Source organism: Psittacula echo, assembly GCF_963264785.1.
Source record: "Psittacula echo genome assembly, chromosome: Z".
In the NCBI taxonomy this organism is placed as follows: Eukaryota; Metazoa; Chordata; class Aves; order Psittaciformes; family Psittacidae; genus Psittacula; species Psittacula echo.
In genome coordinates, this window is record NC_137742.1 from 62393721 (window position 1) to 62419479 (window position 25759).

At 46.6% G+C, this 25759-nt stretch overlaps 1 protein-coding gene across 1 annotated transcript; it reads right to left on the reverse strand.

The window, feature by feature from the left end:
* Positions 1 to 1160: 1160 nt before the first annotated feature.
* CORO2A (coronin 2A) lies at positions 1161 to 19516 on the reverse strand (the record flags this gene model as incomplete). The annotated part of the gene is made up of 11 exons (XM_080638331.1): positions 1161 to 1292; positions 2360 to 2631; positions 2921 to 3011; positions 4028 to 4140; positions 6701 to 6797; positions 6985 to 7089; positions 7999 to 8115; positions 8808 to 8987; positions 9536 to 9685; positions 14249 to 14365; positions 19283 to 19516. 11 exons carry the CDS (start codon positions 19514 to 19516, stop codon positions 1161 to 1163), a joined length of 1608 nt encoding a protein of 535 aa, XP_080494457.1.
* Positions 19517 to 25759: the final 6243 nt, after the last annotated feature.

The window sequence follows — 25759 nt, forward strand, 5'->3', positions numbered from 1 at the left end:
CTACAGCTGCTTTTGTTCCCAGCAAAGGGCCGGGGAAGGGAGCAAGCTAGAGAGTTAATGCTGAAGAGCAGATATATGTGTGTGGCTTCAGGGCCTGGGGAGACAGGGCAGCCCTGGAGGATGCAGGAGGCTGGGCAACATATCTGGAAAGAGGGAGCCTACAGCTGTAGATGGCTGCAGGCATTGGACCAGGCGCTGCCAACTTGGAGCTAAGGGAGCTGAAGACACAAGGACAAGCAATACTCCAGCAAAAGGGGAGGGCTGTTTGTGACCACCAACGGTCCTATGCTCCTCGTGTGGCTGACAGCAGATCTTTGAGGAAGTGTGCTCAACACCACAGCTTTGATATGTTGTTCTCATTTGCCTGATGACCACTGCAGCATCACGGGTCCCCAGCTGACTGCCACTGGTATTTGGCAGAAGGAGGGACAGAAGGCCACTGACTCAAAGGACCCAGAGTCCTCCACTGCACCTGAAGCTTCTCTGGAGACATTAAGCCCACAACACCACCCTTTTAATAGTAGAACCTTGAAACATCAACTCTCCTTTATCTACCACAAAAGTGCCAGCACGTGGCAGCCCCAGTGCAGCCTTCCACTCAGAGCGGGACTATCCCCAAGTAAAGGCAGCTATTGCTTTGCCCAGCCACCCAGGTTCAGGGCCAAGCTGTGAGGCAAGAGCGGTGCATGAGGATCACTTGGGAGCTAGAGGTGCCTGTGAAGCTCAGTTGCAGAGTGGTCTCCCAGGGTAGGAGGATAGCAGCCACAGGAGCCACACTGCTGAGTCCAGGAGTGGGAAAAGAAGCTGGTAGCTGCCTTCAGTGTCCCATCTTGATGTCATGTGGAGGGACAGCAATACAGGTTGTTCCTAGAGGATCTCCAGGATCTGAAGAGCAAGATTTTCCAAAGTCTCTCACTAGCATTAATGCATGAGCTTCTGACACAAGTGAGCTGGCGAGCAAGGGGAGCCTGGAGAAGCACAGCAAGTCCATTGGTAACTGTCTGGTGATGACTGGGGAAATATAACCACCACAAGCCAGGGAAGTCCATGCTGCCTGATGCATCATTTTTTCCCCCAGCAAAAACACTGGGAAGAGTCATCCACAGAAACAGGAGTCTGCTGCAGTTGCCAGGGGTGCCAAGAGCTGGAGGCCAGCACCCTCAGTAACTGTCTGTGTCCATAGAGAAATTTCCACTTTCCAGCTTCATCTGTTTAATTTGAACATCTCTCTGGTTTACCAGCTCACGTAGTCTACGGATTTCTTCCTGTTGTCGGTAAAACATCTGCAAAAGCTGTAAGAAAAGTCACATTTTATCTCCTTTAGAGTAAGGAAACACAGACTTATCCTGTCAAATGTCACCAGTCCTGTCAAATCACTTCTGAGAGAAACCACCTAAGGAGGAAGACTTCAACCAACAGAACGAACATCAGCAGTGCTCCTGCTGTCCTCTAGCTTGGGCTATAAATGCATGTTTCTCAGCACCATTTACTGATGCTACCTTGGATTAATTCAATGGAAAAGATCAGAAAAAGTAACTTTCACACTACTGATCACTCCAAGAGAGCCTAGACACAAAAAGTATTTGAAGTCTAAATTCCTGGATCTGCCACATCTCCTACTCTGACCTTGGGCATGTCCTTTTACTTCTGGTCTTTCTTGCTATTGATCATGCACCACTGCACAGGCTTTGGTTACAATACACAGAGGGGTTGGCTGTCACTTAAGTCAGATCATGTTGCTGACAGGACCTTTTCTGGAGCCATTCCCAGTAGCAGGCAGTGACCAGCAGCCAGCCTCAGTGGCACTGCACTGCCAAGTTGCTCCCCAGCAGTGAGCTTCCAAGGCAGGGGCAGAGCCAGCCCCTTTCCCATGTCAGGGTCTGCAGTATAGCTAAGTGCTCAAGACTATATGGATGCACCCTGGGCCAAGCGAGCAGGATACACCCACTCCTCCCACAGATATCCCTGATGCCTCATGGGGCTCTCTGAATGCAGCTGCTGTAGAAGGTTTACACTGCATATACCCCCTTCTCTTCTCCAGAACCTGGAGGTCACAAGCGCCTCCTTGTCCCCAGCTGATACCAGGCAGGTCAGTGCACAAGAATGCCTAAGAAGCGGGAATACTGACTGCTCTCGCCTTTCCAGACACCCTCAGCTTGGGTGCAGCTGGGCCACATTTCTGCTTCAGCTCTGCAGCCAGAGCATGCAGAGCTTCTGCCCCGCAAAGAACAAAGAGCTTGCACTGACCCAGGTCTGCAAAATAAATCCTCCCCAGATTCTGTCACCTTGAGAATGGCATCCTTTTGCTAGCTGAGGCTTCCACCCACAGTCCCAACCCTTCACCCCCAGATATTCGCACCTCATTTTCTGTTTTGGGTGGTGGACACTCAAATATGTCAAAGCTACTGGAGAGGCATATTTGCTCATTTTTTGGCAATTTCTCCTCCACTCTGAGATGTTTCCTTCTATGTTCAATCTCATTTGGCTCCTGCCCGTCCTCCAGCGGCATCCTTCCTCCCCAGCCCTGGTGCTGGTTCAGGTCAGCAGTCTTTGTGGGTGGCTCTGGCTCAGGAAACTGTGGTAAGGAATTCACAACTCCAGAGCCTGGTCTCAAGGATACCAAGAGAGGTCCTAGGGGAGGAGGCAGGTGACAGGTTAGCGCTTAGGAACCACACTCAGAAATCAGCTGTAAGCAATTCACTCAAACAGCCTGCAGAGATAAATGAGTAGAGTGGAGTGACTTCCAGAGTTCGCAGTGGTGAAGATTTTAGCCACCAAATTATTTTAGCTTACAGCCATATCTGTTATGTCTCTCCTTTTCCTTCCCTTCTTTCTCTGGAACTTAACAGGCAAGGGAGCCAGTAGCGGTTTATCCAAGCCCTGGAGAGCTGAAGGGCTGGGGAGTTCTCCATGTACTGACCTTTGTTAACTCCATTCAGCCACTCTTGTGCTGTCAGTGCTGGCTGGGCTGCTGTGGTCAAGGGGTAGATGTCTTCCTGGTATGACTCCGACTGCAAGCAAATGGAAGTCCAGAGTCACCATATCAGTGAGGTTTTGGTTTAGAGGGACTATACTGGATTGTGGTGGAGAAAGAAGTTTGTTCTACCTCAGCATAGGATGTGTCATGAGCACTCACCAGCTTGGACATAAAACCTTCTCATCTACCCTGAGCCTCTCTCCTCCTCACCCCAACTCAGAATTTTATCTGAAGGCCTATTTTAATTCCTGTCAATAAGGCCTTTACACATCCAGACAACAGACTGGGGGAGGCTGGTGAAACACTCTAACCCAGCTCTCACAAACTCAGCGTTCCTGAGGATGAAGAAGTGGATATGAAGGATAGACGCAAGTCACAAATTATTAGCTGATCATCAGCTGAAAGAAACTGGCCAAGCAGATAACATTGGCAGAACATGCCTGATTGGTCATTGCAATGAGCATTAGCTCTTGCTGCCTTTCTGAACTCAAGGCAGTCATACCTTCCAATGTTTCTGGAAGTACAGGGCACGCTGACATTTCTGATGTATATTTCCAATGTACCTTAGCATACACAGTCACATGGGAGCTACCTTGGCTACCTACAGATTCATATCCTGGCTCTTGCTGTAGCCACAACAGCTCAGACTTACTTCTATATCACTTTCAGGGCAATAGGTCATGTCTTACATGCTGCAGCATGCTGCAGAACAACTGCACCCACTGGGTAGAGACCTGGGAACCCATTGTTCCCTTTTTCCTTGGGTGATTCTTCTTTCTTCCACAAGCAGATTTTCATGTAACTCAACAACACCCCCAACTCCTCTCTCTTTTGTCATTAAGTCAAGCACAGACACCTAACTCCCGAGTTACCCAGCCAGGGTTTGTTGGTATGGCTGCCCCACAAACTGACCAGTTTTGTCCCTCAGTCCAGGAGAGAGAAAATCTGTTATACCTACTTTCCTGCCCTCAAGAGTCACAGAGAGGGGGTGCTGCATTCTTTTTCACTGGTATTTGTCCCAGACATGAACATGACCCAGGGTTAACTCACCCGTCGAGGCACAATCATGGAAATGGGCTCAATCAGGCTTTTAGTAGGTATCAGTTTGTAGAAACGGAAGATTTCACAAGCTGACACTTCAAGGCCTCTCTTTGGCATCATTCCTGGTGGGATAGCATGAAACAAACAGGATATAAATCTCCCTAGGAAAGTTAATGTCATCCACATTGGAATAGGGATGACACTAAACAGTAAAAGCAGTCACAGCATCAGCTATACAGGAGTGAGGTTTGAAATGTGCAGTCAAAATTGGCTCAGTGGCATAAATGACAAGACTAAATAATTTTGTTTTTTGTCAGACCATGAAGTTACACATAGGGTCTGTGTTTTTAATGCTAAGCCTCCTGTTTCTTCTTCATTCTCATGAGCTGCAAATTGAGTGAACAGGACTGAGCAGAACTGGCAGGGAATGCCACAGGATTTGACTATCAGGATCAACAGGAAGGGATTTCAGGACCCCTGAACACACTAGAAGAGCTACATGAGGCAGGCTGAAAGCCCTTCCAGCCCAGTATCCTTCCCCCAACACTGTCCTAAAGCAGAATGGAGTAGGAATAGGATGTGAACATCTGCTCTGTCAGAAAGCACCATTTGTCCTTCAGGGACTCACTGAGCCACATAAAGTCTCAAAGTACCTGGTAACCTCACTGGATTTCTATCCCAGAAGCTTATAAAGTCCAAAGCCTACTTTGGACTTTACTTCTTGGAATATTGTCTCCTAATGTCATTACCCAGTTTTCACTTCTAGTATCATGACAGAATCACAGGCAAATTTAGGCTGGTAGGAGACTCTGCAGCCCTAGCTTCTAGTCCAAGCAGCCTCTAAGTCAGCCTAGGTGTCCTGGGTTCAGCAGTAGCAGTCATTTTTCTCCTTTAGTAGCTGCTGCAGTGCTGTGGTTTTGACTTTCAGCCTGGGAACAGCGCTGATAACTCCGATGTTTTCAGTTCTTGCTCAGTAATGATTACTCTGACCAAGGACTTTCTGAGTCTCATGCTCTGCCAGGGAGGAGGGGCACAGGAAGCTGGGAGGAAGCAGAGACAGGACACCTGACCCAAACTAGCCAAAGAGGTATTCCATACCACAGCATGTCCAGTATATAAACTGGGGGCAGTTTACCCGGAAGGGATAGATCACTGCTTGGGTAGGGCTGGGTATCGGTCATTGGGTGGTGAACGGTTGTATTCTCTTCCCTTGTTATTTCCCCTATCATTATTATTATTGGTGGTAGCAGCACTGGTTTGTGTTATACCTTAGTAACTGTTCTTATCTCAACCCGTGGGAGTTACATTCTTTCCATTCTCCTCCCCATCCCTCCGGGGGGGGGGGGAAAGGGGGGAGTGAGCAAGCATCTGCGTGGTTCTGAATTACCGGCTGGGTTTAAACCACAACACCTACAAAGACATATCTATGTAAATTCCCTTAACAAAAGGGACTGCCTCTCCTTAAGGCTTTGCTTCATTGTGTCCTATAGAAGCTTTGGTTTTTACTCATACCAAATAGGCCTCATTAAACAGTAGATTCTACATGAAGGGTCAGTGATTGTTACATTTTGCATTCATCTAAATGTAAATCTAAGCTCCACTCCTCTACATCTACATTGTATGCTGTTTTGGCAATACTGGGAGATAAGATTTAGTGAAATAACCTTAGCAGTATGTTTGATCAGCATAAAGGGTCAGGTCAGGGAAGTAGATTTGATTCATTCAGACCCTTTAAAAACACTTGTACACTTCCTTTTTTCAGTGAACAATTTTTAAGAAGACTATGACAAGCAAAAATTAGGATGCTATATACTGGAAAGATCATGAAAGCTGAGTAAGAGACAGATATTCCAGTTAAGTTTTAAATAATTTATTCCTTTCCAATAACAGGTTTTTTTGGAGGGCAGAGGTACAAAATCCAGTGCTGCAAAATATCTGTAACAATGTCCTGGAAGAATGGGAGTATCTGCAAGTAGTGTGGAAGCGTGGCAAATGGTCCTAAAAACACGCCAGTTTATAGAGGAATACAGCTTACAAGGTATACTGGAGAAGGTTCAAGAAAAGGATACCAATAGGGTCTGAGAGCTGAAAGCCAAACTGTGTAGCTTGAATGAGCTAAACAATACGTAGTAAGCAGACAGGTTAGTAAGCAAGGGTCTCCAGTGGAGGAGAGGTGACCTAATCACAGCAAGTCTATCTCTAACTGGGAAATGCCAGCAAAGGAGAAGGTAGGCAAGCAGTAAGACTGAAGGCATTAAGATGTGGAGCACCTATTACCGGAAAAAACCCAGAGTAGAAACAATGTCAACAGAGTTCAATGCCAAAAATCTTGGAGCAGATTCACAATGGGCAAGGAGCATCCTCCACCTTTAAATCCAGACTATCCTCCCTTCCACCTTGATTAGGTACATGGGAGAGGATGCAGCAGTAACTGGTAAAGCTGCCTGGCCCATGCTGTGCTGGTCAGAAGGGACCCTCCAACCTGTGCCCCTGTAATATCACCTGTGATAAAAAGGTAAGCTGGGTCAAGCTGTCTGTTCTGCACCTGTAAGCCTGAATAGAGACTCAGATCTGGCCCACCCTCTTTTCTAAATGGTATTTTGGATAGTCCTGGACTCTGGCAGCCTTTAAAACAAAGAAGCCACCATCCTCTTGTAACATTTGACATATACGGTCACTCACCCATTCCCTTCTGTGGTAAATGAGAACGATATTCCATTAAGTAGTACAGGTACGGTTTCTCAGGGCTTATCTCATAGTACCGTATATTTCCATCACCCTAAAGGCAAAGAAAATTAACGTAAGCCAACCTCTGTTGCTTAGTATGAAAGTCTGAGAAGATTGCCTGGCCTCAGAAGCCATGCAGAGTCAAGAATGAACTAAATATTTACCCTCAGATTCCTATGTGGGAAGGTTAGGGCTCTGCAGTGTGCCTCCCCAGCATTTGCTGAATGAAAAGCACTTACCTTTCCCACTACATAAAGCATGTGTGTGTCTGAGTCGTAGAAGGGAAACAGGATTCCTGAGGAGCCATCCAGATCCTCCTCCAATAAAGGCACAGAAAGGTCATCCTGGCAGGACACAGGAAAAAGAGAGAGCTTCAGTCACTGGCCAGTCACCTCGAGTCAGGAACATCTCACCTGAGCCCCACCTGACAGTGGCACATAAGCCAGCTTCTTCAGAAACTCATACACTATAATGACCCTAGGCCATGGCCAGCTGCCCTGAGCAGAGGGCCATGCACAGATTTATTCAAAGTTCTGTGGGTGGGAAATGGGTGCTCTGTCCCAGGCTCTCAATTGAGTGCAGCACCTCAGGGCATCAGTTCATGACACTGGTACAAAGGGTGACAGCACAACAAAGAGGCAAAAGACTGTTACAAGGTAGTTAACACAGAGGGATGAAATGAGACACTGACAAAGGAAAAGAATATCACTGTGTAAGAGACGGGTAGAGAACAGCAGAGTTTCATAGTGCTAGCAGGCATCATGATAAGAGAGCATGTCTTGGAAGTGACCAGTAAGTACTACCTCAATACTCTAATGTCAAAGATCATCAGAAATCAAACACCTCACATTTTTTTCCTCTATTGAGGGCTTCACCTGAGTAGGCTGTGTCTAGAGCTCGTTTCTGTTTCCAGTACCTGTGTCAATTTGCCAGTAAGACCAGTAAGAGCTGCTTTTAAGTCAGAGCTACAGTGACCATCCAAAGGTTCTTTGAATGATTTCTACCCATAGCAGGCACAACATTCTCTCTGTTCTGGTGGATTTCTATGCTGAAAGTTTTGAGAGCTTCTTCAGAAACTCATACTCAACAGTGTCATAGCAGTAAGGACTATCACCAACTAAGAATTTGACAGGTCACTTCTGAATTGCTGTTATAAACTGGTTCTTGGGTATTTGTCAGGTAGAAAAAGTTAATGAGACAGCAAAAGAGAGAAAACTGAAGCTGGTGTGGTTAAGATTGCTGGTCCAACTCACTTGATCCCATAATGCAATTTGCCTATTATTCCACCGAGATGTTCCTGTAGAGATCAGTTTTTTCATGTTTCCAAGGAACAAGACTTTATTGGCTTTGTGAGAATTGTAGCTGGCTTCCTATAAGAAGAAAAAGGACACTGTGTGAGGAAGAGACAGCACCCATCGCCTAGCTACATTTCATGTTACGCAAGACCTCTGATTCAGTAACATCTGAAAGATCTGCTCAGCCTGCCTGAACTACAGTGAGCAAGATTTTATGGGCATCTGAGAAAGGTAGCCTAAACTCTTCAGAGCCATACACAAAAGCCCAGTCAAACTAATGAATTACATATTTGCAAAAGGGCCATCTCTTAATTGCTGGCAGGGCTTTGTGCGCCCAAATCTGTGCAAATACCTAGGAATAAGTCAGCTTCACCTTGCCAACAAATACAAAATCCAGGCAACAAGAACAACCTTGGCAATGGGACAAATATACACTTCCACCCTTCTGTCCATCTGATCTCTACAAGCCATGACCTCTACAGTCCTCCCTGTGGCATCCCACACAGGACTGCATGAGGCAGCTGTGAGAACAGTGCCTTTCGAAAGGAGTTTCAGGGAGCAAAAAGCATGGTAGTAAGATGTGGAAACTCTGTGTTCAACAACGACAGCAAGTGTTCCATGAAAAGTAGAAGGCAATTGCACCATCTGGTGTGTTGGGCAATGGAAGGCACAGATGAGTCTTCTTTAATGGCAATGAACCTACTCAGAAGAAGAAACACTCCAAGGGGTGAGATCAGCTGAACCACAAACCTCTGAACCCAACCTACCTGTAAGACTGTTCCTGCACGAGGGTCTATCAGACGTATCTTTCTGTCCCTACAGGCTGTGGCAAGGAGACTGCCATCTGTGTTGAATGACATGGAAAGGACCACATCTCTGTGAGCATTGAGGATCTTCACCGGGTTTGAGATGACAGTCTTCGTGGTGTCAAGGTTCCAGATCATTATCTGGAGAAATAAAAGAAAATCAGCTCTTTGCTGCCTGACCAGCTGGGGGCTTTGTGTACCCTATTCACCTCTTCTCTGCATGCATAGGTCTTGCCATCGTAAGTGGTTGTTCTCCAGCATTTAAAATGTTCCCTGGTACTTACAGTAATATATCAGGGATACACTGCTCAGAATGTCGTATGTTCTCATTTCCTTCACAAACACATTTTATATATAAAAGTGGCCAGCATCAGTGCAGATATTTGCACTAGCACAAGAATGAAGCCAAATAAAAAACGGCAAAAAAATGCATGGCACTGCATATTTTATCTAATCCAGTAAAGGAGAACGGCAGAGTAGACTTAAGTTCATCAGAGACTGGAAAATTAGCAAGTCCTTCTAAACTTGTAGCAATGTCCTTTTGCCTTTGGGGTCACCATGGAATTTCCCCCTGGGGAAGGCTTATGAACTCTTTAGCATTAGTTCACAGCTTGAAATTAAAACAAATTTCAAAACACTGTGCCAAATGGGGTACCCCAGGAGGAGAGCTGCATATAGAAGAGACCCACCTTGTAGTCATACCCAGAGCTGAAGAGGATGTTATTAGCAGTGGGATGCCATTCAATGAGACCAACTCTTCGAACATGCCCAAGAAGTTCCTTCTTCGGACTGGTAATGGTTTTTGTTAGCAAGGGCTTGGGGATCTCCCAGATTTTCACCTGAATGGCACAGGATGTGTCTTTGTAAGATTCCTGAGTAAGAAGCTGATTTGGAACTTACCAATAACTATTATTCCCTTGGTATTATTATGCCCTTGATAGTGAACAGGAATGCTCCTGGCTTTATTGAATGCCAGTTATTTAAATTAGTATCTTTACTTTTCTGTGGGCCTGAGGAATCCTCTTTACCCTCTATCTTTAGCCAGCAGTTCTACCAGTTTGTTTTAACTTGGTAATCCAACACTTACACTTGGCCAAGCTGTCAATACAATTACAAAAACTGATTTCCAAGGAGAAAAAATAAATGACAGATTTTGCAGACCTTGCCTCATAACAAACTTTGAGCAAAAGCAAGCAAATCTGAAATAAACTGCAAAGAGTCACAGAAAATATTATAGCAGTGATCAATCCAAGCAGTCATCCACTCAACACTACCTAGTGAAAGAACTGGGAACTCCTCTGGTAAGAGGACAGCTATAGTACTGTTTGTCCCATAGAAATTGCACCAGTGCTGAACACTTTGCAAATGACACAGCCATTTGTCAAAGTACACAGAGCAGGCAAGCAAAGTACGCAGAAGCCCACAGGGCAGATGTCCCAAAAAGAGAGACTGAGAAGCACTGCACTGAAGTTTATTCAACTTAACTGGGAAAGTGGTGTCTCATAACAGGTCTACCTGCAGCCCTGGGTTCTACAGGGATGTTGCATGAAGACAAAAAACCTCTGTCCTCCTGGAGTGGAAGAAGAAATAGAAGAAACCTGCAAAAGGGGCTTGATCTGTGCAGGTATAATGAAAGAGTCTTTCCCTCACTAACTGTAGAAGCACAAGTATTTAGGATTCTGACAGATGATTAACCCTTTGGCACAATGAAAATTACTATGCTTGTCATATTTTTTCATAGACTTATCCTGAAGCAAAAAAGTAATGCTCTTTGAGGTAGATAGGTCATGGAAATTAGCCACATCTGCCCAAGTCTCCTGTTGTTTGGCCGATGAGGATCACACCTTTCTAAGACAAAGAAGGAGAGGCTGGGACCAGCTGGGACAGGTCATGGGCATTCTTCTCAACTGAGGAATCAAGCTCATGAGAAACCTAAAGACTGTGGGGTCCAGTAGACTCCAGACAAAATTCCAGAGTGGTAAGAGAAAGCATCACACTTTACAGCTTCAACAGCTATCACTAAAGCAATAGGGCTGAGAGTGTAAGAAAGGGAAAAATAGGTTGTGTTCATACTGAGAACTGTCTAGAATGAGCCATTCACCCCATATGCTATGAAATGGTTGGTGGTAAAAGCAGGGAAAAGCCCCCGGCTAGTATCACAGAATGTATTAAATGGCAGAAATTGCCAGTGCTTAGTGAGCAGGTCTTGGAGCCACCCCTGCCAGGTCAAGCAAGAACAATTCGTGAGCCATTTATTTACCCTGCTGCATCTTGAAGAAAACCTGACAAAGCAAAGTAAAAGTCACAGAATTGCCCTTATAACCACACAGGACATCTTCAGCAAGCTGAATTCATATGTTCCTGATGATCTGCCAAAAGAAACAGAAGGGGTAAGAGGATAAGCCCTCTCCCCATACTGTTCAAACTCTCAGTCCCTGTCCATTTGCACTGGCCTCAGTTCTAGGCCTGCCTGAAGCAGCACTGGGAACTGCAAAGGGCAATAGGTGAGACTATTTGACTATTGACTCACAGAGACTATCCATCTCCTCCCATGCAAAAAATTACCACTCTACAATCTTCTGCTACACACTGCAAAAGATAGCTGTGGTACCACCAAAGCAAGCTCCAGAAAGGCTGATTAATGCCCAAGAAACCTCTGAGGAATGTGGGTAATGGGAAATTTCCACTATCTTCACAGAAGCTTATGGTCATCCTCAAAAGTTCCAGGGAGACCCAGTCCAGTAAGAACAATCAGATGCATCCTTGCACACAAGCCAGAACAGTGGCTTATGCCACAGTGAGGGTCAGAAATGGTGCAGAGCACCACGTCTTTAACAACAGAATGCAAGGAGGCTTGGGCTCTAATGTCCAGCCCAGTGGAAGTGGTTGACACCTCTGGGACTCCAGAAACTTCTTCAGACTTCTCTCAGGACAGAGAAAGTGTTGCTGTGAAGATGTTCCAACAGTATGTCCAGTCTGAGCTCTCTAGTACAGGCCAGCACAAGACAGATGTTGACGCCATATCTGTCAGTGAGTGTGAATCCAACAGCAGGAACTGAGATGAAGAGGGAATCCAAGCAAATCTGAGGACAGGTGGGATGAAAAGAATTTGTTCAGTCTCTGGCTACTCTTCAACTTCATCGCAGAAAGGCACAGTCTTTGGAGGGGCACAAGGACAGCACCAAAGGCGATGAACACAAATGGCAACATGGGCACTCCCTGGGGATCAGAGGAGCCCTATTTTGCCCAGAAGGGTACTCAACCCCTGGAAGAAGGGACCAGTGAGGCACAGGATCTGAAGCCTTGGAGATCTTGCCAGCTCGCCTGGACAAGGCTTGAAAAACCTGATTCAACTGACCTGCTTTGAGTCGGGCTTGGACTAAGTGAGCTCTACAAGTCTAGCTATTGGCTACCAGGCAAACCAGTCACACTAAGAAACACAGTCTGCTGTCCTCAGTAGTTAGCAGGGAGGGAAGGGGTATCCCTACACTATGTCATTGTGTAGGGGACCCCTAACTTCCTGGTGCCAGGATGATGGGAAGGTGGTACCAAAACAGAGTATATTCACAACAGCAGGACTTCTTAGAACAACTTTTATAGATGAGACCAGCGACAAGCTCAGTATTTTCATTCCTTAGATCATCAGGGAATGATCCAGTGCCAAGTTTCAGTAGGAAACTGGAAAAAAAAGCTGATAGGGAGCAGCCTTTCTGCATAGATTCCAGAGTCCTGGTAGACAATAGGATAAATATGACCCAGTAGCATGCCATGGTGGGGATGAAAGCTAGCAACATCCTGGCCTGGTACAAAAGGAACATGGCCATTAGATCAAGGGAAGCAATTTTTTCATTTACTCAGCAATCATCAAACAGCAGCTGGAACACTGCATCCAGTTTTTCAGTATCCCAGTTCAATAAAGATGCTGATAAGTGATTCTAGTGAAGGCCACCAGGATGCTCAGGAGGCAGCAGCCCTTGCCCTTTGAGGAGAAGCTGAGGGAAATGGGCTTACTTAGCTTGGAGAAGACATAGCTTCAAGCCAAACTTAGAGAAGCCTTCAATACTTAGCATACTGCTAAGAAATTAGCGCCAGGCTCTGTCTTGAAGAGCAGGGTGGCAGGGCAGGATACAGCAGTTACTAACTACTCTGGGGAGGTTCAGACTGCATATAAGGAAATATATTCCTCCTTGGAAGCAGTGAAGAACAGGAACAGGTTGCCCAGAGAGGTTGTGAAATCTCTACCCTTGGGTTACCTCCTGTGCTCAACAGACCTGCACAGGAGAACACCCAAGCTCCTTTAACACAAATGGTTTTGCGATTCTGTAACTGCAGCAGGGAGTTTTGAAGCTTGTGCTCATTCCTTATCTGAGGATCAAAAGAGAGGTCATGGTAGAGCCTTCCTGCCGCAAGTCCTTCCTGAAACAGTATGAAAACTCAGCAGACAGGTTGGAGGATAAAATAAAACCCTCACAGGCAGCCTGGAAATTTAAAGCTTTCAAAAAATAAAAGACAAGTATATCCAAAGAAGCAAAGGCAAGACACTACATGAAGGACAATTAAAAGAGCCTAGATTTCTAATTCAAGAGTGATTTTTGGCAGAGCTGAAATGGCAGAGGATGTGCACTAAGCCAGGGTTGGAGGAAATGGCAAGGAAAACCTCTCTGATGCTGTGTGGTAGAGAGTGAATATACCCAGTGGAAGAAAACACATGTGGGTTCCCTGGAAAAAAGGACAGTAGTTAGTCAGATGTCTCTGTCACAGAACTCAACATCACACTTTTGACAGGACATGGAAAACAACCTTTCATGGTCACTTAGATATGGGCTAAATTGCCCTTACAAACATTTCAGTTACTATTCTGCACCTACACTGAGGTAAAATGTGTGACTGCGTCTTAATTATAATAATACCAGGTAAAGCACTTATTGCAGAATGGTGTGATGCAGATTTCTCAGCTACTCCATAAATGATCCAGCATGACTTTACAGAGTAACTGAGTAGAGAAACAAACTCAAACTTGTTCTGCAGGGAATTAATCTGAAACAGCTGTTCCAGATTACATTGTGTTGAAGCTTTTGTTTGAAATTAAAGGAAGAGTTTTATAATGATTAAAATTGAATAGTAATTCCATTTTAAATTCATAGTCTAGTTTTCTCATGCAAACACACCCAAAAAGACAGAAGTCCCCATAAAACAGATCTTTCTTTACACACTGATTTTGATATATCATCTGGAAGGTCTGATTCCAAGAGAAAGAAAGGATCTTACTTTTACCTGAAGTTTTTATACATATATGTATGCTTTCACATCTCAGCCATGGGCCTTTTGGTTTCTTTTTTATTTCTCTCCCCCAAAAGGATCTTAGTCATGCAATAACACCGTGTACAAGCTGGTGAACTTACTGTGGCATCTTCCGAACACGAAGCTATTACAAAGTCATTGAATGGGTTCCACTTGATGTCCAGAACATTCCCTTTGTGCCCCCATATTCTGGGATAATGTGGGTCGAGCTTGCCTGTCTGGAAAACACATATCAACAAACCTAACGTGAGCAATGTGATTACAGGACATTTTCAAAGAGAATCCAAGCCAGCTCCAGCAAAAAAACCTCTTTCTCCTTGTTATGCTCCAAGTGCCCTGGGTGGTCTCTGTCTATTGAGAATGAGGTTTTGCTGTCCCTGCTAACCAAGTCTTGATGATACCACTGAAAAGAAAGAAGTGTACAGGCCTTCCTAATTATACACTGCTATGATGAAATCTGTACACATGCAGCAGTTGAGACTGCTGAAGTTAGAAGACAGTATTTGGTTCAGACACCAGGATAAAACTTTGAGGGGAAACACTCATAAGCAAGTTGAATTTCCATATTTTTTAAAGATCTTGAGGGGGGAAACACACACACCATAAGACCTCCTGTCTCTTTCAGAAGACATTTCTTATAAGCAAGAATATATATATATATATAGTTTAGCTTTTATTCTTTAGCTTCATCAGCAAGAATTTATTTTATTTTTCAAGCAAAGGGCATTTGTGAGACAAATTAAAAATGTAGTTTTTCTTTCAACAGCTATCTGTTTCTTCCTGATGGTTTTCAAATCCAGCCATTCACCAGATTGAACCAGATTCCAGACTCTCCAAAAAGACTGCAAGTTTGGGTGCCATCTTCACTACTAAAAATCCTGCACAAAGTGCACAAAGGAGTATTGAGAGCCTGATGCCACATGGGAGCAGTCTTGCATCAGGAAAAAAACACAATGCAGGCACAGCACTACAAAGCCAAACCAGTGTATTATGTGCTAGGAAGCCTGTTGGGGATTTTATTAACATTAGAGCAGCACTTGCTTCTCGCTGTCAGGAGCAGGAGAAGTACGAACCCACATTCTATCCAAGACATCTGTCCAAAAGCAAAGGTCAGACACCTAAAGAGGTGTGGTGGCAAGCTGGTCCTGCTTACTGCTTTATTTTTGTCCCACCTCAAAGAATTACAAACCAAAATCAACAAAAATGCACGCTCTCATGGAAAGGAGACACTTCTGTTGGTGTTCTCCCTACTCCTTTCCAGAGGTGGGCCTTAGGAGTGCACAGCAGAGGGGAATCGGTGCTGGTTCTAACCTGGATGTGGCCCGAATGTAATTTTCCCAGCCTTTAAAATGTGTACAGCTCTGAATGCAGAACAGGACACAACATGTAACTACTCTGGCCTCACTGGAAAGTTTATCACATAGACTGGGACTAACCTGCTCTAAACTGAACACTCAGAGGGCTTTGAAATGTAAAAGACAGTGCTTTTTCAGACTACAGTCTAAAACAATTCCCTTTTATAAGTGACAATGCAAAGTGACTTGGGAAGGCAGAAGAGAGATAAAAGGCCTTTAATAAGCAGCGTTCCCCCGCCCACAGTGTCCTTTTGTAGTCTTCAGGGCTTGGTTTCAAGTTGGCAACTCAATGGGCTGGGCAGCCAGCTCCACAAGGATCCCTTGATCCCTATGGGAACTCTGTCCCCTCCCAGAGCTGGCTGGCTGTCTGCTCCCCCTTCCACCTGGGAGACTCCCAGGCTGCCTTGAGCCTGCTCTGCCTGTCCCATCCTGCAAGGCTGTCCTACCACCATGTCCTCAGCAGGCTCAACTGGCCCTGGAAAAGGAGCCCTTACCCTTCCAGCCACCAGCCCCAGTGCAGCCTTGCAGCCATGGGACAGCACAGGACCCCACAACACATGAACTCCCAGGCTGCCAACAAACATGTAGGACAGGTAGAGCTGTTGGTCTCAGATGCACATCTGCATGTGGAAGTGAAGCTCTTCACATGTTGGGGGAAGTTTTCATCTCAAAAGCTATTTCAGTAACTGATGTGTTGTTATTCATGCGGAGGTACCTGACTTCCACAGAGATTTGAAGGGATTGAAAATTAGTAATTTTTCAACCTCACACTTTCTAAACTCCCAGCATTTCTGAAAAGTAGCCAAACTCAGAGTTCCTTGACAAAACCACTTCTACTGGGACAGCCCTTAATACTCTCCCAAGAGCAGAGTTTGTACAGGGTGGATATCCTCCCTTTACCAGCCGGTGCTGACACGTTGAAAGACTGGAGATCGCAAAGACTTAAACAAATACCTCCTTGTCTCTTGGGAGTTTGTTCTCATTTTTCTATCCCTTTGCTTTGCACTGCAAAGGAAGAGACAGATGCAGTTTCAACCAAGTCTGGTCATTGGAGAAGGAAAAAGTCAGGTCTTTGCCTTTCAAAAGGAAGGCCACAAAACTGCTCTCTCAGTCAAGATCCTTTCTTGCTATGTACGGCATGCACTTCCCAAACACATTTGTGTCAGACACCAATCTACGCACAGGCTGTAGGAAGGCCATTCGTCTCCCAGTTATAGTCACTGAGCCTGTGTCTCCTTGGACTTGAAAGAATAACAAAGGCTGTTCAGCCACCTCCCTCCCTGGTGAGATGTGCTGCCGTTCAACGGTACATCTTCATGAGGACCTGTCTGACACATCCTGCATCAGAAGACCATTCTCCAAGTGGTGGCAAATATTAAACTAATTCCTCTTCAGGCTGAAAGCAAAGGCCTGCTGAAAGGAGAGTATCTATGGCAAAGAGCTATCTCCCTATATAACCTCTGCTGCTCTCAACCTTAACTCACCCCCAGGCTCTCAGAGAGGAAGAACGGTGCAGCAGTCGAGAGTAGTATTTATGCAAAGACTGATGAGAGAGCTTGGTGCCCACAATAAGGAGCACAACAAGCCAGAAAGGAGGCACAGTTCAATAGAGCGAGGTTGAGTCTGCATTTAAGCACATCTTGAAGCAGGCAGCCCCTCTAGTAGCACATGCTACTCCAAAAAGCATTGGAGGGACAAGAGCAGCTCCAAGGGCAGGTTATTCATCCAGCCTAGAAAGCGCAGGCCTCCTTTTTCCAGCTACCATCTCCCATGTTGGCTAAATGTGATGTCCTGGCTCTTGCGCTTTTCCTCCACACGATGGCAAGGTTGTAACGCGGCTGCTGCCTGTGAATCCAGTCAAAAGTAACCACAGATCAGCGGCTCATCATGAGAAGGCAATACTATCCCATGCATAGTCTCCAGAGCAGCTGCCTTTGGTTCCCTGCAGCTGGGTCCACAGTATGCTGTCTACCATGGTCAGCATCACAAAGGATGGCAGCCACAAATACCACCACCAGGAGCACAAGTCAAAAGCTGCCTGTTTTCACCAGGTGGGACCAGTTGGGAAGTGTATCACAGTCCCCAGGCTCAGGGAACCTTTCTGTGAGTGGCTGAGGCCGCTCTCCACACCCAGCAAGGGTCAGGAACAGGTATTTAGAGAACGGCTGTACAAAGCGCAGCACATACAGATACTTTCCCCGATCCATCACCAACGGTCAACCCTCAAGGGACTTGCATCAGAACCAACACAGTTCATAAAAAGCTCTATAACTCCATCCTGGTTTACACCCCTTAATTCTTCTGGTCTCATCAGCACCTGGAGCAGTGAGCTCCACATCCGAACTGCAGAAGCATTCACATCTGCTGATAACAGTTTGCTCCCTTTACCAGGGTTCCAGGGATTCCATACAACACAAACCGAGAAGAATTGCTCCTTATGCTTCTTCCCCATCCTCATGACAAGTTTTATATATCTCACTTCTTTGTCTGTTTTTCCAGACTGACTGAGGCCTAACCTACAAACTCTTTCCTCACATATTTTCATTGACGTACTTTAATAACCTTTTTCTGTATCTCCTAGCTCTACCACGCCTTTGAAATAAGGCAGTTATTTCTGCAGGCAGTTATTTCAGATCTGGATGGAGTGTTAAGCAAGCGTTAATAATGGAAGAATTACTACTGAAGATTAGCCTAGAGAGCTCTGGAGAGCTGAGAAGAGGTGAGAAGACAGAAAAATGAATAGTACGCAGTGCAAGCACCCTCAGCTCATTTTGCCAACACTTCGAGATCTGGCTCCCACCCTCTGTCCCATAGTCACCAGCTGCCCGCTTACAGATGCAGCTCTATGATAAAGACAAGTTCTTCAGCCTCAACAGACCATGGTTGCGGGGGCAGAAGTGACTCAGCCAAGAAAAACAAGGCAAGGATTAATTTTAGAAGGACTGTCTCTGAACAGCACCTGCAGTGAAGGAGATGAATAAACAAAGTCTAGGAGGGCCAGGAACTGTGCTAAGTTCTTCAAGCATAGCCAGTTCACCTTCATCCTTCGCAAATATATATTGAAAAAGTGGTAATGCAATAACACCATCAATTAACTTTTAATTAAAGGCTGAACTTTTGCCTTTCATCTGTTCTGCCCTGATTCCAGAGAGCTCATAATCTCATATTTGAGTTAATCCACATTAGTGCATGCCTAATTTTTTCTGAAGCAACAAACATCAGATGGCCTGCTTCTCCCTCTCATCAGATCCCTAAGTCATCAAAACCCATAAACATGGGATTTGTTTCTGAAAGGGAAGCTCTCCAGCATCGATGCTTTAAGCTTAAGAGCTTCACTGCCTGATAACCATTTCTCCACTCTTCCACAAAGGAGGAGGTAGAGCGAAACATACCACATTTTGCTTTTGTCATATCTGAAAACAGGCAGTAACGCAGCTTTCAGATTTTGCCCTCTGTGTCTCCTAATTGCTTCTATATTTAAAATTTCTCCTAGGAGACAAACGTCCGAATAGCACAGTTCCTGCTCCTTATACAGGAAATGCAAATGAGATGTGAAATGAATGAAGGTGCTAAAAAGCTGCAAGCAGCAGTGTAAGACATAAAACTATATACAACCCAGGAATCACCTGCCAGGGCATGTGGGGCCCCTTCTATCACTCTGCAATTTGGGCAGCAGCATTAACTAAATACCCTCTGTGTGATCTAGCTCCCTAGAAAGCCTGGCTTTCCTCCAGCCTCTCGATGCTCTCTCAAAAGCCAGCTTGCCTCAGGAGAGCTCACCTGGTGTATGGGAATGACCACAAAGGCCCCTCCGCACGCACACTCAGTCACCACCGCAATGAAGTGGGGGTTTACAGCGCAGAACTGGTTGTCATGGACGTTGTGGGTGATGGGCACGCAGTCATAGCATTTCTCCTTACTGGCTGGTCTGCCATACACGTGGCGGAACTTGGAGGTGCGGTACTGCAGGTTCCACGACATCTGCAATTGGAGAAACACAACGCTCCGTGACATAAGGACCGAGCAAGGCTTGCAGACCCCCACTCCCCAGCACAGGCTCACCCCTCCTCATCTGTGCTCCTCACATCAAGCCTCAGACAGCAAGCAGCAGTCATATTTTTCTCTGCTGGTCTTCACCCCTGTGGCATGACCTGAGTCTGCACCCGTTGCAGATGGGGTGATGAAGAGAGGAGAGTGCAGCAGAGAGAAGACATCTCTCTCCATCACCAGCTGGGCTGTGCATGCAGTCCCTATCACTGGTGCAGGGCCACAGGGCAGCAAGTTTAAGAGGAGATGAGTCCTGGTAGCACACAGCTCAGGAAGGGTAAAAGATACATCTTAGGTGGGGAAAGGCTGAAAGATGGCAAGTGAAAAAGCCAGTCTGGATGCATGCTTCATTTAGCCCTGAGGTGGCTTAGGACCAAAAATGTCTAAATTTTGCGCATATGAAGGGAAAAAAGAGATCTGACAGATTACAGGAATAGTTGCTGTCACCTGTTGGTTTTTTTCCCCACTAACAATGAATGACATTTTGCATGACTAGTTTATAACCGCACCACAGCCTTCTGACAAGCAGCATTTTAAATGGTGTTTAAATTAGATACATAAATCACGCTAAACACAAGGATCCTTCCCACAGAGAGCACTGAAGCTTAACAGAACTCATGCAAGTGATCTCAAGTAGGAAACTACCAGTGTTGGGCAGAAAAGGCAATTCAGACTATTAACTCTTGCTCTCTCAACAAAACCTAGGCAGTGGGGATGGTCCTACTGCCTAAAGGAAAAGAAATGCAGATCAGGCCAGAAGGTTATGGGTGAAAGAGATCCCCGGTCAGCTATGAGTATGGGCAAACGTTGGGAGAGGGCTTGATTTTGCCCCGTACTGATGATGACTAACATGCGTTTGGTGAACACTGTTATCAGCAATGCTGGATCAAAACACTCCAGTTTGAGATGGGAACCCAACTAAGGAGCTTTTGAGTTACAGCAAGACTTAGACCACTCACTCATGTGGGTAAACGTTTAAGGGGAAGCATGCAATGGCAGGAAGTCAACAGCATCATCACCTGACAAGGAAGGGGTCTAAGCAATTCTAAACTTATATATCCTTGTTGCTGGCACGGTTTTACATCCTCTTATGATGACTGTTTGAGGTTAGGAAACTGTATAGCTTGATCCTGGGCTGTTAAAGTGGAACTTTACAAGCACCCATCAACACAAAGATCCACAAAGCTCACATCCCACATCGCACTGGAAGATTTGAGCTATGAATAGTGCTAGGACACAAGTCCTGTCCTATCTCCTGTTCCCAGAAGGAGCACAGTGTGGCCTGAAGTGCTATGACATATCTGCAATACAAACAGGACAGATGCGCCTTCTGAACACAACTGTGGTGAGACACATGGAGACACAGGTAGCAGCCCAGATAGAGAAGCTGGGAAGAGCTGGGCTGGGCAAAATAACTTCTCTATAGGGCTGTACTTAAGCAGCTCCTGAGTTTTGGAAGAACATAATGTTACTTGCTGCACTCCAGGCAGCTATAACAGGTCTTTCATCTTTTATTCTCCACTCCTGCAAGATTGTCAGCTACTCAAAACAGCTTCCTGGCAGTAAGCAGACTGGTCACTTGTGCCACCAGCTCCATTCCCCACCATTCTGTCTTGGAGGCAAGCCCACTCTGAATCCTCTCCCACCCTGGGTGAGTCCTGCAGCAGAGCAGACCCCACCTTCTCCATAAGGGCCTTTGAGCTTCTCGATGAGCCCCACGCTGACGTGTTTCCATGTACACCTTACCTTTTCCATTCCCCACCCTTGCCCACCACCTCAACATTAGGAGGATGGTCTTCTCCCTGCTGGAGGCAGGGGCAGCAGGGGGCTGCACATCATCAGAGCTGACTCCATGGGACACAGGGAGCTAGCTGCAAAATCCTCCCCAGAGCAAGAGGCAGAAGCACCTCCATGGGGTGCCCCTCTCCCCGGTCTTTCCATGGCAAGTAATAGACCATGGTGTACAAGAAACTCTTCCCAGTTCTTCAAAACCTATTGAGGCTACAGCTGCACTTTCCACCTACCTCCCCCCATCCAAGGTGCCACCACACTACAGCACCTTCTTTCCAACCTTCTCCTGGCCCTCATCACACAGACTCACACTTCCAGAGGAAAGGGAACTGGAAAGGAGATCCTGACAGTAGCAGGGCTACATCTGCTCCGCCTCTGCTCACAGTGCCAGGCCCATCCTAGGGTGGTGGCATCTGCCAGCGGGTTCTGCACAGTGTTCCCTGCAGGGTCCTTCTTTTCCATTTTCAAACATTCGCTTCTCTCTTCTTTGTTTTCAGGTTTTGCCAATCACAATTATTTGGTTTCCTTCATCTCCTTTACTGCCACACTTAGTGGAGAAGAACAGACAGGAACACCAGGCAAAAGAAGGTGATATGACCACTGACTGAAAATAGAATCATAGAATAGTTAGGGTTGGAAAGGACCTTAAGATCATCTAGTTCCAACCCCCCTGCCATGGGCAGGGACACCACACACTAAACCATGTCACCCAAGGCCTCATCCAGCCTGGCCTTGAACACCGCCAAGGATGGAGCATTCACAACCTCCCTGGGCAACCCATTCCAGTGCCTCACCACCCTTTCAGTAAAGAACTTCCTCCTTATATCCAATCTAAACTTCCCCTGTTTAAGTTTTAACCCATTACCCCTCATCCTATCACTACAGTCCCTAATGAAGAGTCCCTCCCCAGCATTCCTATAGCCCCCCTTCAGATACTGGAAGGCTGCTATGAGGTCTCCATGCAGCCTTCTCTTCTCCAGGCTGAACAGCCCCAACTTTCTCAGCCTCTCTTCATACAGGAGGTGCTCCAGTCCCCTGATCATCCTCGTGGCCCTCCTCTGGACTTGCTCCAACAGTTCCATGTCCTTTTTATGTTGAGGACACCAGAACTGCACACAATACTCCAAGTGAGGTCTCACGAGAGCAGAGTAGAGGGGTAGGATCACCTCCTTCGACCTGCTGGTCACGCTCCTTTTGATGTAGCCCAGGATACGGTTGGCTTTCTGGGCTGCGAGCGCACACTGAAGCCGGCTCATGTTCATTTTCTCATTGACCAACACCCCCAAGTCCTTCTCTGCAGGGCTGCTCTGAATCTCTTCTCTGCCCAACCTGTAGCTGTGCCTGGGATTGCTCCGACCCAGGCGTAGGACCTTGCACTTGGCATGGTTAAACTTCATAAGGTTGGCATCAGCCCACCTCACAAGCGTGTCAAGGTCCCTCTGGATGGCATCCCTTCCCTCCAGCGTATCAACCGAACCACACAGCTTGGTGTCATCGGCAAACTTGCTGAGGGCGCACTCAATCCCACTGTCCATGTCACTGACGAAGATGCTGAACAAGACTGGTCCCAACACTGATCCCTGAGGGACACCACTCGCTACTGGTCTCCAGCTGGACATCGAGCCATTGACTACAACTCTTTGCATGTGGCCATCCAGTCAGTTCTTTATCCACCGAGTGGTCCACCCATCAAATTGATGTTTTCTCCAATTTAGAGACAAGGATGTTGTGTGGGACAGCGTCAAACGCTTTGCACGAGTCTGAGTAGATGACATCAACTGCTCTACCCCTGTCCATCAGCTCTGTAGTCCCATCGTAGAAGGCCACCAAGTTGGTCAGGCAGGATTTCCCCTTAGTGAAGCCATGCTGGCTGTCACCAACCACCCTGTTGTTTTTCATGTGCCTTAGCATGCCTTCCAGGAGAATCTGCTCCAAGATTTTGCCAGGCACAGAGGTGAGACTGACTGGTCTGTAATTTCCTGAGTCATCCATTTTCCCCTTCTTGAAAATGGGGATTATATTTCCATTTTTCCAGTCATTGGGAACTTCACCTGACTGCCATGATTTTTCAAATACGATGGACAGTGGCTTAGCAACTTCATTCACCAGCTCCTTCAGGACCTGAGGATGGATTCCATCAGGTCTCATGGACTTGTGAACGTTCAGGTTCTTAAGATGGTCTCGAACCAGATCCTCTCCTACAGTGGGCCTAAGGTCTTCATTCTCACAGTCCCTGCGTCTGCTTTCTAATACTTGGGTGGTGTGGTCAGAGCATTTGCCAGTGAAGACTGAGGCAAAGAAGTCATTGAGAACCTCACCCTTCTGCAAATCCAGGGTAGCCACTTCTCCTGGTAGCTTTCGGAGGAGGCCCACGTTGTCCCTACTCTGTCTTTTTCTTTGCAATGTAACTATAGAATCCCTTCCTGTTATCTTTCACATCCCCACTCAAGTTCAATTCTAACTGGGCTTTAGCTTTCCTCACCTGATCCCTAGCTTCCCGGACAACATCCCTGTATTCTTCCCAGGCTGCCTGTCCTTGCTTCCACCTTTTATAAGCCTCTTTTTTCCCTCGAAGTTTCCTGAGCACCTCCTTATCCATCCAAGGAGGTCTCCTGGCCCTCTTGCTGCACTTCCTTCTAGTTGGGATAAAACACTCCTGAGCTTGTAGCAGGTGATCCTTGAATATCAACAAACAGTCTTGGGCCCCCCTGCCCTCTAGGGCTGTATCCCATGGAATCTTACTAAGCAGGTTCCTGAAGAGGCCAAAGTCTGCAGGTTTGGGCTTAGGAAAAGTAACCCTCACCTGGAGTTGTGACAAAGGATGTGAATGGCAACAAGAAAGGTTCCTGGAGGTATCACAGCAGTGAAAGGTGTCCTGGATTCAGCAGTAGCAGTCATTTTTCATCCTTCTTAGTAGCTGTTGCAGCACTGTGTTTTTGACTTTCAGCCTGGGAACAGGGCTGATAACACCGATGTGAGCGGTTGTATTCTCTTCTCTTGTTATTTCCTTTATCATTATTATTATTGGTGGTAGCAGTAGTGATTTGTGTTATACCTTAGTTACTGGACTGTTCTTATCTCAACCCGTGGGAGTTGCATTCTTTTGATTCTCCTCCCCGTCCCTCCAGAAGCGGAGGGAAGAAAGGTGGGGGGGGAAGTAGACTGCGTGGTTCTGATTTACGGCCTGGGCTTATACCACGACAAAAGGACAACGAGGGAAAACTTGAGCCTGCTGAGAAGGGGAGCAGGAGTCCCCTGACAAAGGACACAGAAAAGGCACTGCAGCCTTCACTGCTGTATTGGGTTTGCATGGCAGGGTTTTGGTATTGGTGGTTCTACCAAACCCAGCCATGCAAGGAGGGAGCTACCAAAACCCTGCCATGTGAGTGGGGGGGGGTGGCTTCTGCGAGATGCTTCCTGCATGCCCCATAATGCCAATGCCAACCTGTGCCAAGACAGACCCACGCTGGCCAAGGACAAGTCCACCAGTGATGGTGGGAGTGCCTCTGGGGTAATGTAGTTAAGAAGGGGAAAGAAAAAACTGTGCAACTGCAGCCCACAATAGGAGTGAGCTGTGATGGTTTAAGCCCAGCCAGTAACTCAGCACCACGCAGCCGCTTGATCACCTCCTCCTTCCCCTTCCCTGCCAGGTGGGATGGGGAGGAAAATCAAAAGAATGTAAACCCCATGGGCTGACATAAGAACAGGACAGTAACTAAAGTATAAAAAACCACTACTGCTACTAATAATAACAATAAGGGAAATAACAAGGTGGAGACAATAGGAAACTAAAAAGGGAAAGGAAAAGCAAGAATAAACTCAAGTGCTCAACGATACAATTGCTCACCACCTGCCAAATGATACTTAGCCCGACCTGAGCAGTGATCTGGGCCTACCGGGTGACTCCCCTCATTTTATATACTGGGCATGACGTGCTGTGGTATGGAATACCCCTTTGGCTAGTTCAGGTCAGGGGTCCTGTCTCTGCTCCCTCCCGGCTTCTCGTGCTCCTCCTTACTGGCAGAGCTCGAGAGACTGGAAGGTCTTTGGTTAGAGTAAACATCACTTAGCAAAAACCAAAACATCCACATGTTATCAGCATTATTCTCAGACTGAAGCCAACACACTGTGCCAGCTACTAGGAATGAGAAAAATTACTGTTACAGCTGAATCCAGGAGATGAGCATATGAGACAGCAACAGCTCCACAGACACCCAAGTCAGTGCAGAAGGAGGGCAGGCGGTGCTCCAGGCACTGGGACAGATATTCCCCTGCAGCCTGTGGTGCAGGCCATGGTGAGGCAGCTGTGCCCCTGCAGCCCATGGAGGTCCATGGTGGAGCAGATTCCCCCTGCAGCCCATGGAGGACCCCACAGCAGAGCAGGGGGATGCCCAAAAGAGGCTGTGAGCAGCACGTGCT